We start from the raw sequence: 16,196 nt of genomic DNA, 5'->3' as shown, positions 1-16,196 counted from the left end.
TAAGCAGTTGAAAAGAAACAATATTCCAATTAATTGTAATATCCGTAATGTATTTAAAAATGATTAATTGTTGCACTTACTTATATGCCATCAATTTATCATTACACCATATTTTGTTATCATTGTTGTCATCATCATCATCACCATCATCATTACCATCATAGTTATTATGATTATTGTTTATCAAGTACCTTCTAGTCTCATTTTGTTGAATAATAATTATTATCATTACAATTTTTCTTTATATGTATACATATGTAGTAATAAACACATTATTTAGTAATTTATATATATACATGTATGTATATACATATATGTATAGTTCATTATCGCATCTTAGCGTATTATGTAAATATTTATGATCACCCAATATGTAAGTGTTTTAATACCGTTAATGAAAATAATCACCTAAAAAATACATGAGCAGTTATAATGATCGATCGTTAGTTATAGGATCCAAAATGGAAAAAAATAAAAAAAAATTAAGTATTTATCAAGTGAAATAATTTTTGTTGTTTTATTTTACATAAAAATATAATCACCAAATTTCAATTTATTTGGAGCTCATTGAAGTTTATAAGATTTTTATATATTTTTTTTTTGTATAAGAATTAATTTTTTAGCATGAAATTATATGAATGTAAGTTAAGATAGAAAAGAAAACAGAAATAAAATAAGAAATAAAAAATATTTTGGAAAAAAGAGAAAAAAAAATGTTTTTATTTTTATCTTTTTAAATAATTTTCACTATAAAAAACAAACTCTGATTAATAAAATTTGGCTATTCAATATTCACTTTCACTTTTCTTTTTAACAAATTTTTATAAATAAATCGACTATATAAATATTTTTTTATGGACAAGCACCTTATGCTAATTTATGTCGCATTTGCATCGAAATCGATTCAATATGATATAAAAAAAATCAAAGCGAAAGGCTATAGCTGTATAAAAACTAAAAATTTTCACTAATTCCATTGTTCTCCGCATTGATAAGATAAAAGTTATTTTTCTCTTGTAAATATTTGGGAAGAAAAGCTTGTTAATGATCGAATTACTTAAATGCTGGCTTAACAAATGCAATATTAAACTATATTTAAAAAATTACTTTGAAGAATTTAATAGTAGAGATTTTTAAATCTCCATGAAAAAAAAAATAATTCAAATACTTAAAGAGCATTAAACAATAATTATAATTGCTTATCATTTTGAAAGATTTAAAAAGTTCACTTAATTGTTATACAATTAAAAATAATTTGAATTTTATGTGAAAATTTTAGATTTTATATAATGAGAAATTATGAATGGGACTTTCTTAATAAATTATTGAAAAAATGTGTAAATGTACCCGGTATTTTTGATTTTGAACTTTAATAGGATTTTAAATACAAGAAATTATCATTAAAGATTGATAAAGTAGTTGAATACGAAATAAAATTTAAGTTTTTAGTGCTTGAAACACTTTATAATGAAGAAGTCTAATGTAAGAACAAATTGTAATAGCATGTAACATAACAGATTTTAAAATTTTGTTCAAGTCTTACTATTGAAATATTTACATGTGCATATACTTATTTTTAACATACTTTGCTATTATTGACTTGTGGTCATCCAAAACGAACATTGAACTCCAAATTACATTGACGTATTTGAGAGTAGTTTGTATAAAACGAACGATGTTTTGAGAACTTTAAAAAACTGTACCCAGTAATTAGTAAATTTAAATTTTGCAGTTTTTTCTCTTTAAATCCATCTACCGGATTTAATTTGCATATAATCATACTCTTCTCAACTATTATTTGTTTGTAGGCTGGTGATGCTTAACACTTCACTGCTGAGTATTATTTATTTAAATGCTACTGTAAGTACTATTAAATGTAAAACAAAAATTATTACACTTTGATTCTGTATATGCAAGAAAGTAAGTGATTTCTTAATAGCGAAACTAATATGCAAAAATTAAATTTTTCGCACTAAGATATTTTTGCATAATAATTTGCAATAATAATTTTGTTAATTATAATTAATTTAAAAGAGAATATGTTACATTATAATAATATAGAAATTCACAATAGGCATTAAGCGTATGTATGTAAAATTAAGCTAACGTATAGTTGCATAATAAAATGGAATTGAAAAAAAAAAAAGATTTTTTTAGCATTAATATGTTAATAAAATTATAAAAATGTACATATGAAAAATTGTGGTATTGATCCCATGAATATTTAATTTAGATTTGAATCTATTAAATTATTTTGTGCGAGACATGAAGCAACTATGAATTTTATTTATTTACGTGAATTCATAGTGTACATAATTTTTAATTGTACTTATAAAATACGGTTTAATATATTTAAATAGCACTTTCGTTCACTCCCTTGTTATTTTTACCGAACTATTTGTCTTGTTGAAACTTATTTATTGCAAGCTCTAAATGAAAGACTTATTTAATATGGTGTAAATTTATAAGAGAATTATTGTCTCTAATCTTCAAACGATTCATACAGAAACTGCTTTATGTTTTTTAACTTCGTTTTTCTGTTAATGACAATAAAACAATCAAATTCAAAGCTGAAGTTTTGAAATGAAATATGCACGAAAATTTTATTTCAGGCTTAAGGAATCTATACAACAAAACGAAATTACTTAGTAACTGTCTCGAGACAGCACGAAAAAAAAATAAATGACTAGTATCGAGCGGGAACCTTGAGCTACATACAAACGATCAGTATACACTTCTTCAAATTCAATGTAAATTCAGCGTATTAAATACGTTGATAGTTGTAGAAATGCATACAAACTAGTTGTTACCACATAGCAACTAATTGCTGCAATAATTGAATCTACAAATTGCTGAAGATAACGGTTGATAATTACTTTGTGACTTGAAATAAAATTTGTATCTACTCAATTGCCCTCGGTTACTCTAACTAAATGTTCTTATTGAAATTGAAGAGTAAATTGCCTGAAGTATTAAATTGCATAAATTTGGGAGAAACGACAATTGTAGAATAATTAATATTATAAATTTTTCTCTTATTAGTAAAATACAAAATTTAGTGAAGACATAATCCATTAATGCTCTTTTTCTATATTTCCCTTGAATTGTCCGGGACACTGACCTTATTATATTGTTAACATATTGTCAGTAATCATAAAGTTAGTTTCATACTATTTGTTTTGTAGCATACAAAATTTAATTTTCTTGACTAAATTCTGTACACATATTAGTTATGTTCAGTATGTTTTCTAATAAAAATCAACAATTCTAAAATGTTACAATGATTTATGTTTTCCTAAACATATGCAATGGTTATTTTTTTTATGAAACTATGTTAAGGGTACGTTTAGTAACAAAATATATTGCATATATCTTGTCTAGTCTCAATATATTGCATATATGCCATATATTGAGACTATACAAGAGCATTCGGATGTTTACAATACGAGTAATACGAATTTATAATGATAAAATAAAAGATCTTGTAACATAAATTAGTATGCATAAAATGTTTTTGAAATATGAGGGTACATTTATAACAGGTGTAACGAATTTAATGAAAATACAAAAAAAATATCGCTTTTATATTAAGACTTTACATTGTAAATAAATTTATTTGGCTTTTCTATTAAATTTATATTGAATTCAATTAATAAATATAATGTGACTAAGTTCCTAATTATTATATTTTTAATTATTATATATACAACTTATGAATAAATAGTGTTAGATTAAAATATTATTCTTTTTCAATATATTTTCGGGAGCCACGCCTCAATTTATTTTTTCGGAAGTAATTAACATCACGATTACCATATATTGTTGTTGTTTCTATGTGATTTTGTTGTGGTGGTACTCTTGTGGTTGTAAATGATTTCCCTTTAGACATATTCCTCATTATTGCCGATGATTTTCGAGATTCTCGATTCTGATCTCTTGTTTGGCTACTAGGAATTGCTTCTAATTCTGTTACGTCTTTTTTCTTTAACGTACCTTCTGTTGTTGAAGTTTGTTTTCGAGTTTCTGTTTCAGATTTTTTCGAATATAAATCTTTGAAATTACTCATTTTCAATTTTGTTGAATATTTTCGTATCGGTTTGACTTTACTTGGATTTGCTGTTGTAACACTCTGAATATGCGAATATTTTTTATCATTGTCCAAATTTTCTTTTCTTACAATTACTTGTAGTTTTCTTAAAATTGGATTTTCTGTAGTTGTTTGATCATCACAATTCGATTCGAATTTTTCGAAATCAGAAAAAGTTTTATCTAAAAAATATTCTGGATAATTTGGTTTTTCAGTAGTTGTTTGGATAGTTGAAATAGTTGTTGGTGCTGTCGTCGTTGATGTTGTAGATGTTGTTGAGGATTGTGTAGAAGTGGAAATTGAAGAACTTATTGTGCGTTGATGATAGTGCATAGAGGAGGTTGGTTTTGGTAATGTTTTAACGTATTTACTTTTACTTGGTTTCATTGTTGTCGTTGTTGTTGTGGTTGTTGTAGGAACTTTTCTTTGATTCTTTTTTGTCGGTTTAATAGATTGAAGAACTTGTTTCGATTCTTCTACTGTATTTTCAGTAACTTCGTATTGGCGATATGGTTGGCTATGTTTTATTGGTGTAAAATCATCAACTTGTATATGCAAATTGCTCACCGGAATTGATCTTTGTGATGTTAATTCATAAAAAACTTCACTTGTTGGTTCAATATTTTCATGGTTTTCGATTTCATCATCTCTTTCTATTTCTGGTGGAGGTTCATACGAATGGTGGTGAATATTTTTAAATTTTTCTCTTATTTTAAGTTCTCTAACTTCTGTTTTAACTTTAGGTTTTTCTGGTTCGTATGTTTTTGTATTAGAAGGATTTACTATAGGTGTCCAACTTGAATCAAATTCAGAAATTTTACCAGACACAACATTATCATTTGCTGTCGAAAGTATACGGGTTTCAACACGTTTTTCACCTTCTCTTTCAAGTTCCTTTAGTGTTATCGGGCTAATTAATTCTTCCATCGAGATAGGTTCTATTACATTATGAACTTCAGGTTTCGTATTTAATTTTTCTTCAATATTTAAACTTTGTTCTGCTGGTTTCTCAGTTTTGATAGTCGTTGTAATGGTAGTAATAGTTGGTTTATGTCCAGATGAAACAACAGAAGGTAACAAAGATGGAGGAACTGTTATTATTTTCATTATTTTTCTTGGCATATTGAGAATTTTTGATGAAAAATCTCTTGCGAAATTTCTTAATCTATGACCGGGTTCTATTGGGGCTTTATAATATTCAAAATGTGGTTTATACCGATAATACGTTGGCCTTACCGGTTGCGGGGGTGGATAAGCAAATGAATTCACAAATATGTGCTTCATAACATCAGCTCCATTGGCAACACCTTGAATTAAATCTTCCATGGTTTCATCCATTTCATTCCACATAAAACGACGAAAATTCATACCTTTAGGCGTCATGGATAATGTTGAATCCAACGTGATTGGTGATGCTACAGGTAAATGAGCTGCAGGGGACCTTTTAACATCAAATGTATTCAATGAAGTGTTAAATCCTGTTGCTAGGCTGAATGGTGATGGTGTATTAAAATACAGATGTCGATGTACTCTCCGTGATACTAAAGATGGTGCACCATAATATGTCGGTTTGTATAAAGGTTTATGCAGATATAAGGGTGAATGTCGTCTTAGAAAATTGTAAAAATAAAGAGAAAAATAAAAATTTAGTGCTTGATTAAATTAAATAGTATATTTTCTATATTTTAAAATACTTTGTTTATTTAATTTAAATATTCTCATTTTTTTAATATATTACGTTTTAATTTTGTATAGAACTTTTAAAATTAAGTAATGAATATTTAATTTATTATAATTTAATAGAATTTACAAAAAATTTCAATATACTTTCAATCGAAGGTTTCGATACTACTATTTTTAATTTGTCAATCAAATGTAAATAAACGTTTGTTCAACTTCTAATTAATTTTGATTGCTATATTTGAAAGATTCAAAAATGGCATTTAATTGTTGTCAATTAGCTTTTTTTTCTTCACTTTAAAATTGAAAATATTTTAATTAAAGCTTTTTTTATGGAAACATATCACATACATCAATTACTTCCTCATTTACAATATTAATCACAATTTTGTATTATTCATTCAATTTTTGAAAATATTTTTATATTTTTATTACTTACACCATTATTAAAGCATCAATAGTTTTCACATTAAATACTAAGTGAATAAGAAGGCTTATCACAGCTATAAATAGACTTAAATTTATTTTGAAATTGTGTTGAACCATTTTTTTTAAAATTTAATTTCTGCAAAATTAAATATTTTATTAATTATTTTTTTAGAGAATCTATGTAAAGGGATACACCGCACCTATTTTGGTGACTTCTTAATTTTTATAATTTTGTAATTTTTTTTTTTTGGTTTTTTTGTTTATTTTATTCTATTTATGTATAGAATATTTGTGCTTTAGATTAAAAATTCTTTAATTATTAACATTACGTATATTTTTAATCACCGCGTTGGAGGATTTGAGCACTCCATTTAAAAATATCCTTAGCTGCTGTATACCAATGCATATAATTACGAATTTATTAAGTTTTCCGAATTTAATTAGTGCCTGATTTTAATGCGCCTGAAAACCGATTTATGTGAAAATAATAAACTATCTAAAAATATTTCTATTTAATTACTACTATTTATAACAAATTTTCAATATATTTTATGAAAATGTAAACATATTTTGGAGAAAATAATATTTCATGTTCATATATGAACAACATTTTTGTGGAAAATTTATTTTCATGGTAATTAGCTTTTCTCCGTAGAAGAACTAAATAGAAATAATATTAAACGATTAAATACAGTTTAATTACGAACATAAATGGTTGCAGCACACACATAACATGCATTATAGGGTGTACCTTTATATGCACGTAAACTGTAATTATGAAATATTAAAATCAAATACATAACCTTACTTTTATTGATGTCAAAATTTCAATAACATTAATTTATATTCGTATGTGTTTACAGTTTATCCGAATTTTTAGAACCTGTTCTAATTAATTTACTTAAAATCAAACAATTATTCAGAATGTTATATTTTATGCAAGTCAGACCAAAATTCTAAGATTTAATAATAATGTATGCCGAATATTCAACACTCTGTATCAAATTCCATTTAAAAAATATTTGATGCAATTGTTTTATGATGAGCATTTTATGATTTTCTTTATTTTATATAAATATAGTGAAAATTAATTGAAATTGATTTAACTAGCGCAAAACATTTAATCATAAAAAACTATTTCATTTTGCATAAAAACATGCAACTTTTAATTCTTTGATTTTGCAAGAAATTGATAGAAAGAAGTAATAGCAGTTATTGCTAATTACTTTAGCTCTATTTAATTTTTTAATTTTTCAATAAAAAAAATTTATACGCTTTATGAATTTTAGAAATTTTTTTGTTTTTCATTTTTGTTAAAAACAGATACCACTTTAGTTTACAAGCTCAAATTTGTAGGGTTCATAAAGATCCAATTCTGTACGTAAGATAATTTATAAAAATTTTCGAAAAAGAAACTTTTATTTGTTTATTGAAAAAAATAGATTTTTGTTTCAAAAAAAGAACTTTGAAAAACCGACATCGACAATTTTTATTTGTAAATTTGAAGAAAAAATTATTGCAGTTTATTTTTATTGTTTAGTTGTTGTCTTCAAGTTTATCTTCGACAATGGCAAACAAACGATTAATCGATTAGTTTTTGTCATCTAAATTTTGTGCTTTTTTGTATTTAAATTAAGAATATTTGTTGAATATGTTATTCTCTTAATATCTAATTTTATATCTCTTCTCTTCTATTCAAAATATTCTCTTCAATTTTAAATATAATTTATTAGTCAAATCTCAATATGAAGCTATATTCTCTTGAAAGAATAAAGCTAGGAAAATTAGTTGCAGCTCTTGAAAAAATATGAACATAAAACTTTTTATAAGTGCATATCCGAAATATTTGTACAATATATGAGCAATATCTAAACATTAAACACACCCCTGGAAAATTTTCGAAATAGTACGCCTAAAATTAATATTCACTTTGTTGTTATAAATATGATGATAATTATGAGATATTCGTTCGCGTTTGAAAAGTTTCTAAAGAAAACAAAAGTTTTGCTTTTCATTTTTAATTAAATATCAAAGTCTTAGGAAAACAATAAGAGATTTTTTTGCTCAATTATTTTAAACAAAGTTTTAAACAAACATCTTATACTTTAAAATAATATTCAAATGGTCATACATAATATTGAGGTTGTTGATTCACCAGCTATACACTATAGTTTTGTTCCGAATCAATGAAACTAATATTTTAAACATAAAATGAAAAATAAAAACATTAAAGATTCGTGTTTTAAAAACATAATTTTATTTTCACCAAATTTCTAAATATAAAGATTAAATTTTCAAATTTGGAGGGATGGGATTTAGTTGTTTTGTTTTTTTTTTCATTTTCTATTTTAAAATTTATCAATATTAAAATTATTAAAATCAATATGAAAAGTTTATATATATTGAAACAATAAATTTACAAATTTATTTATTAATCAAATGAATTTTAAGCGTTCAGTTCAAGAAATATCGTGTTGGTCATTTTGCGGTTATCGCGGAAAGGAATGAATTACGTAAATATTCAAAATTTAAATTTTAATTTTATATTTGAAGAATTTTTAACTTTTGTTTTTTATTTTAGATAAGCATTTAAAAAAAATAATTATATAAAGAAAAAAGTAGTATGAACAATTTAAGACAGACGAAGCAATTAAAATTCATTGATAGAATGGCGAATTATTTAAGAAAAGTTTTAAATTCTAATTCAAGACAAAAGAATCTTAGGGATTCTAAAGAATTATCGGAATCTCAATTACAACTTTTGATTGAATATTTGTAAATTTGCTTTAATTATGTGAATAATTTCATTTTTTTTTCATTCCATAAATAAATTTTAGGTTTTGTACAAAAATTAATTATTTATGTATTTAATGTTTGAAATTTTTTAAATTGTATAAGTAATTTCATTTCAATTCATTTCAATTTATATAATATTATTCAATATTTTAAAAATCTAGTTTGTTGTTAAAAATCTACACATTACAAATATTGCAGTTTAATAATAAAGTAGAGTTAGTTTGGATCTTTCAATAATTTATTTTAATAGAGCATAATTCGGGTATTTGGTAAAGAGTTTTATACAATCTAATGTAATAAATTATAATTCCAGTAAAAAAATGCGAAATCAATTAAAATTAAAACTCAAAATTAAAAAATTTAAATTCACAAAATCAAAAGTTTAGGTTGTGTTAGGGTGGTACAGTCTATAAAACAGAAATTGTTTTTTTTTGAAAAAACAACAGCTGCACTTTTAGTTGACACGGATGTCAATTTTTATGACTTAATTTTTTGTTTGATAGTTGTCATATTTAATTTAACTGTATACAAATGCTTCTAAATTTCCACTAGTTAGATACGCCATGTTAGTTTACATGTATTGTTCAAAGTAACATAAGTTGGGGGCATTGGTGCCGTTAACATTGGGATTAACATTAACAAAGTTACTTTAATGTAGGCACTTCAGCATATGGACATAGACGGAAATGAGAAGACGGACAACGTTGCATTTAGCACGGATAACAAATTCATTGATCTGGTTTGAGACCAGCTTGGGGATGTCAAGGAAGACAGTTCTACGCTTTCTAAATGGTTGAAAACCATTTCCAACTCTGCCTTCAATGCTGGCTTATCCTGACTTGAGCCCATAGGTTGGAGTACTCACCGGTTTTTCCGACTCTTCATCTGAAAAAAACGTGAAAAAAAAAAAATCTGCGAGCATTTTTTTGGAGAGTAACATCTGTTGTTAGAATGCAAGGCTTTTTTCACTTGAGACTGAAATTTTTCAGGAAAGAGAAGTTTTTTTGTGACCCGACTGGAAGAAAAGAATAAAGAGTTTGCTACTTAACTGTTTGATAATTCTTTATTCAAAGGGGTGAGTATGAAAACATAAGCTAAAAGTATTTATCAAGGGGCTCTAATATCCGGGAAATAAGACATCTGACATTCGGGGAATTATTTAAATTTTACTTTGCGTAACGATTAAAGTTAGTTCAAAGGTTTTACAGGAATAACAAATTTGTTGTGGCAATGCCAACCAAAAACTATAAGCCCTGTATAGTAGGTTTCAATTCCCACAGTTCAGAATTTATTATTCTATGTTAATTTCAGTAAACGAAACTTTTCCCTAAAATCAAAGAGAGAATTACACAAATAATATTTTTATGCAAGAAAATTATTACAGGAAAAAAATAATAAATGGTGTGTTTAAGTGCAAAGAAGTACAAATTGCTATCTAAGTTAACGACCAATTGTTTCCTACTAAATTTTTTTGTTTCACAGTCCTTAAAGTGTTCACTATTAAAGTTTTTTTTGTTTTTTATCGCATGCAATTCATTATTAGAGTTAAATAATTGTGACATGTGTAAAGGCACTTAATAAACAAAAAAAGTTCAAGTGTTTTCCTTTTTATATGTGTTAACCTTAGTTTTACATTGTGCTATACAATACTCTCATCGTGTAATAAAATTTTCTATCGTATATGAACTCGGATTAAAACTATTAAAATACCTTTTAACACCTGATTCCATAAAGTAAAAATAAAAATAAATAAAAGAAATATGGAAAAAAAGAAAGAAAGAAAGAAAAAAGGTTTATAAAAAAGTATACAGGTAAAATTACATAATTTTTATTATGCTTGTATTATTCAGATTACGACGAGAATCGGTTGAAAACTTGCAATATAATTGTGAAAGGTGAAGTGCATCGGAGTCGGAAATAATTTAAGTATAGTGCTTTTGTTTTTACTGTTTGTTTTTCATGTATCCCTATTTTTTTATGGATTATTTATTATGTAAGTATATGTATATATATATATATATATATGTAGGTACTTATTGAAAGTGAAAGGACTTGCTCATTCCGATACCAAATAAAAACAAATAAATGCGTATAGTAAAAGTAGTTTATTAAAAGCAAGAGTGCAATTGACACGGTGAACAAATCATTTTTGATATATCTGCAAAGGGAATGTTATTATCGGGGGACTTTCAAATTTCTTCGTTAAATAGCATGTCAAAGATATTTTAATATTCAAAAGATGTAATTGTTAATATCAGAGAAAAATGATTATTAACTTGGATTTTATGTAATAATATTTCAGTGTTTTAGGCTCAAACTAAGACGAAATATTGAATTAGAATCATTGATGCTGTGATATATATTTCGTGTAGACTATCACTCTCAAAATCAGATTCTCAGAACTACATGTTTTATACATTACAAACATTTTTAAGAAAAAAAAGAGACATGCTATAGAAAAATTATTCTTCGCACTCAAACTTTACGTAATACGAACGACTGACACTTATGTTATCTACTTTCTCACTATTTGCACTACCTTCTCACTGAGTGAGTATATAAATGAAATTTCAGAATAAAATTTTAAAATCTTTTTGTTTGAAAGGGTATTTGTAAAATTGCGAAATTTCAATAAGCAGAAACAAGAAACAGAAAAAGAATTAAAAAAAAATATTTGACACTTTCCACTTGTATATATTGCCAAATAAATTATAAATATTTTTTAACTCTCTGCCCCTTTGTATCCGAACTTTTGTTAAATTGCTTTATAAATTTGTTATTATTTGGCTATTACTTATGACTACTAAAACAATTACAATAAATTTTAAGAAAAAAGAAAATTTTCTGTTTCTTTTCGCACCAATAAAGCTTTATTTGAACTAGTGAAAAAACTATATTTTGCCTTTCTTCTTTAACAAAACAATCTTTGATTTTATTACGTCGTTATCAATTAATTTGCGTTAATATGGTTAAAATTAAAATCTAGTTTCTTTCCGAATTTATTAATTTTTCTTTATCGTTTCGGTTAGATGAGCAAGAGCTATTTTTAACACTGATCACTATTATTAATGCATATAATGAAAGAATTTCTAATTTTTAATTTTCTACAAAATCGACCATTTTTGAAACAATGAAATCAAAAATATTTAATATATTGATAGTGAAGCAGAAGGAGCAAAAATGAGAATATTTAAAAATTAGACCAAAAACTCGAATGAGTCGGTGATGCTTTGGTGGAGTCAGGGATCAAACAATATAAGAATATGAAAACATAAGCTAAAATTATGTATTCATCAAGACATCTGACATTATGTATTCAAATAAGACATCTGACATTCGGGGAATTATTTAAATTTTACTTTGCGTTACTATTCAACTTCCTTCTCGAACCCGTCAACCCGTCTTTCATTGTCCAAGAAGCTTCCCAAAAGCTATTTCTTCTTCTCCATCAGAAACGGCAGATGCGGAAAATATATTCAATCTTCAAAGCTCTTCAATGCTGAAATGTTCTAATAGCCTCAACAGACATCTTCACTAATGCCATATACGATTTTAATTAAGTTTTAAACTGATTTACAGTTTTTTTATAAAGAAATTGATATCTTATCTATATTTGTACAGTGATACGGGTCCAAATATAGCAAACTCTGTTTGCTACGATGTGATATACAATAAATGCTTTATGCAATATTGCCAAAATTTCAAAATTACAATAAAGGCATTACGTCCTGTAAAAAACTTTCATTTGTTTTGGTTTTTTTATTCCTATTTTAAAATTTTCCTTTCAAAAAGAATCTATAAAAAATCATTCATACGAACGTTGAGTATTATAAATTAACCGTTCCGTTTGCACCACTGGGAAATAACGATCTCAGATATTGACATGTCGACTCGATTTAGCCATGTTTGTCTTTCCGTCCGTTCCAGTTATAAATCAAAAACTAATTGTGCTGATTCCACCAAATTTTTAAAAATGGTTTGACATTTAAATTGAATATGATCGTAGTGGTTCGGGTAGCTGTCACGCAATTTCAAAATAATTTAATCATATCTCAGAAATACCTTTTCAAAAGTTATTTCATAATATTTTATAAAACATTCAAGCAACAACATTGCATTTTAACATGAATTGTATAAATAACAAAGCCACTATTTAGAAAATTTTGAGTGGTATATGGATTAATTTGAGGCAGAAGATAATGATTATGTTGGATAGTTCGGCTGACATCGGAGCGTTGAATTTATTTTTGCTATCTTCCGTGTCTGTTTGGAACTGTCTTGAAGAGCTCAATGAACTAAGAGAGCGCAATCGGATTACTCTGCGCTGGAGAGAAGAGGGACTAATGCACCTCTGCTTGATTCGGAGTCCTTCTGCGGAATCGCACAACTAGAACGGAATCAGAGAGAAGACAATCGGAGCACTGGAGAAGTCTTTCGATGCTGTGGCAGGTAAAAGAGCTTTCAGAGCACTCGAATCCATCAGGAGGGTGGGTTACAGGAGTATACAAGAGATCCTTATACGTTACCGCAGGGCACTGTTAACCTGGTTATACAAGTCTAAAACTCTTAGAATCATTCATTTGTATAGAGTTGACACGATCAACTCTGCCTATTCTCGTTTTGTTTATAACGAACTGTCAATCTATTTTGTATATTAACTGCGTAACCAGCAAGTTTTATAATAAACGAGTAAATTCTTACATTTTTATAGCTGCATAAAAAATAACATTATACAATTTTTTGTGGTGTAAGAATAAAGCTAATGCAATCAATACTTTGTGGGGAATTTCGAGAGAAAGAAAAGTGAAATTGGAAAATTAAACGATCCCAAAAAGTAGTTTATTTTTATCATCAAATTAATTATGTGCTTTATTTTCTTTTATATATGACTGAGGAGCTCAAAATTTTAGCAATTGGGTCAAAAAGATTTTTGTTTCTTCTTGTATAATTTGTTTCAGTTAAATTGGTGCGAATTTCGATTGTGACCACTGGTATGAATATAAAAGATGATATAATATTAGTGTAGTTGGTCAATTAAAATTATTGTCAAAAGAAAAAATGTTGTTTATGTCATATATAACCGCTATCGTTATTACTTAACAAAATTTTATAATAAGAGAACAAAATTACGTAAAGCGATGATTGTAATCGGGTGTACATGTTTTAATGAACTTCAAAAACTGATTTACATTGATATATGATATGGAAAATTGTACATTTTTGGTGTTGGTGGTTCATTGTGTATTGAAATTCGAGAAATTTTTATCTTGATTATTGGCTAAAAATTTTTATCCAATTATTATTTATTTTATTAATTTGTAAAATATTACCTGACTGAAATTTCTCTGGTGAGAATAATCCAATATGGGAAATGTTTGTAATTATACAAAAAATTTAATGAAAGTAACATGTGCATTTGACATTTGACATTACAAATTAAGTGATGGAACATATAGAACTCTATCTAATTCCAGTCACATTTTATTAATTTTCTGTATTTAAATTTTAATAATTAATGTTTAATTGAATAAATTGTAATGAATAGCTTAAACTATATGTTTTAGCCACTGAACAAATGCAGCCGTATCACGTAAGTTTTCCATATTTTATAATAAATACAATACTCATCAAAGACGCATCTCATAACGAAAAATATCATAGAAATACATAAAATTAAAAGAGTTTCGTCGAATTTACCAATTCTACTGAGAAGAAAATAAGTAATGGATTTAAATTAAATTTAAAATATCTATGTGGAAAGTAAAAATGAAAACCAATATTATTAAATCTTGACTTGAACAGTTGAACCTCTATTATTTTAATTATTTTCCTTGTCGCTTGAATTTTTGAAAAAATTACATATATATATGGTTTTCAAGTGGAATTTCTCCGTCCTTTCTTGACACAACCAATTAAATTCTTCTCTCATATTTAGAGGGAAATGTTTACAACTATGCACCTATTCCAGAAAATTGGCAAACGAAAATATGTTCTTTTGTTTGTACAAGTATTTTTGAACTCTGTTTTAAAATTCCTTTTATTTGCAATTCTTTAATGTTCGGTTGATTGACGTTGCCGCAGGCATCGCACTCCAGTGAGTACAAATGTTCCATTTTGCTTCCACCGCCCACCACGCTATCTAACCTATTCGGTTTTGTTGAGTTTTGCTAAATTCTCGATGCAAATCTTCGATATTCTGTCCAACCAAGTCACTAACCCTTACCATATCTCGTCCAGCGTAAATTCTACGCTTCTCTGGTCATTCTCTTTATCCACATTCAACTGTATTTTCTTTAGTGGTTAGTTTACGTAAGGTTTGAGTAAAGTAATGCATTATAAAAAAAATTGATTTTAAGATTTTATTTAGGTGTTGATAAAAAATAACGAAAACAAACAAAGAAATTTGTGCTTTATTAAAATTTTTCTCAAATTATAGCAAAAATTTTTGGAAATTTTTGAATATTTGCTTATGGCATAGCGAAAATTTTTACAAAATCATAAACAGACGTATGTTTGTATTTATGTATGCGAAAACCGTAATTTAAATTGTTTTATTTGTTTTTCTTAAATTACTTTTTTAATAAATTGAAACACAGTGTTTTACTATTGAACCAATTTTAGGCAAGATTATAGCATTTTGATTTAACTAAAATAGTTTCTGATATAACGTACATATTTATACTAAAATCAGTTTTTGTAGGCAAAAGTAAAAATAGGTAATAATTTTCCTGTTTAATTTTCCAGCACAAAGTATATGATGTTTATGTGCTACTTAATTATTGTATACGCATATGTTAACTTAAAAATTTAAATAGAAAACAATGGTGGAGTTTACTGACCGTCATATTAATAATGATAAGGTTATATAATGAACACATTAGAGAAGAAAAAAATTTTTTTTCGTTTAGTATTATAAAAGTATCTGTTTATATAGTGAACCTGCAGGACCAGTAGCAGAGTTCGGTTCTTACTTTATTAAATAAATTTTGTTGATCCGGTGCAGGACGGTCTTGCGCGGCTTCCAACCACAACTATTTTTGTGCTAATGAAGAGTTCTCTTGTTGAATTAGAAGCGGAAACAAAAAGAAGAAGGGGGAAAGATGATTAGACGGATAAGACGGGGAAGCGTAGTCTGCGGCAACGTGAAGAATGGTTTTCAGTACTATTACTTTGACGACGAATTGTTATTTTTATACTGTTTTTT

General features: G+C 26.5%; 1 protein-coding gene across 1 annotated transcript; it reads right to left on the bottom strand.

The window, feature by feature from the left end:
* Positions 1-76: 76 nt before the first annotated feature.
* Positions 77-6,211, bottom strand: LOC129607488 (general transcriptional corepressor trfA-like). The gene is made up of 5 exons (XM_055518517.1): positions 6,207-6,211; positions 5,260-5,696; positions 4,108-5,178; positions 3,803-4,050; positions 77-199 (listed from the first exon to the last, which is right to left on the bottom strand). The coding sequence occupies exons 1-5, from the start codon at positions 6,209-6,211 to the stop codon at positions 77-79; spliced, it is 1,884 nt and encodes a 627-aa protein (XP_055374492.1).
* Positions 6,212-16,196: the final 9,985 nt, after the last annotated feature.

The sequence above is a fragment of the Condylostylus longicornis genome, unplaced genomic scaffold (genome assembly GCF_029603195.1).
Source record: "Condylostylus longicornis isolate FDR11 unplaced genomic scaffold, ASM2960319v2 ptg000027l, whole genome shotgun sequence".
Lineage (NCBI taxonomy): Eukaryota > Metazoa > Arthropoda > Insecta > Diptera > Dolichopodidae > Condylostylus > Condylostylus longicornis.
This window is presented reverse-complemented; position numbering and strand designations above follow the sequence as displayed.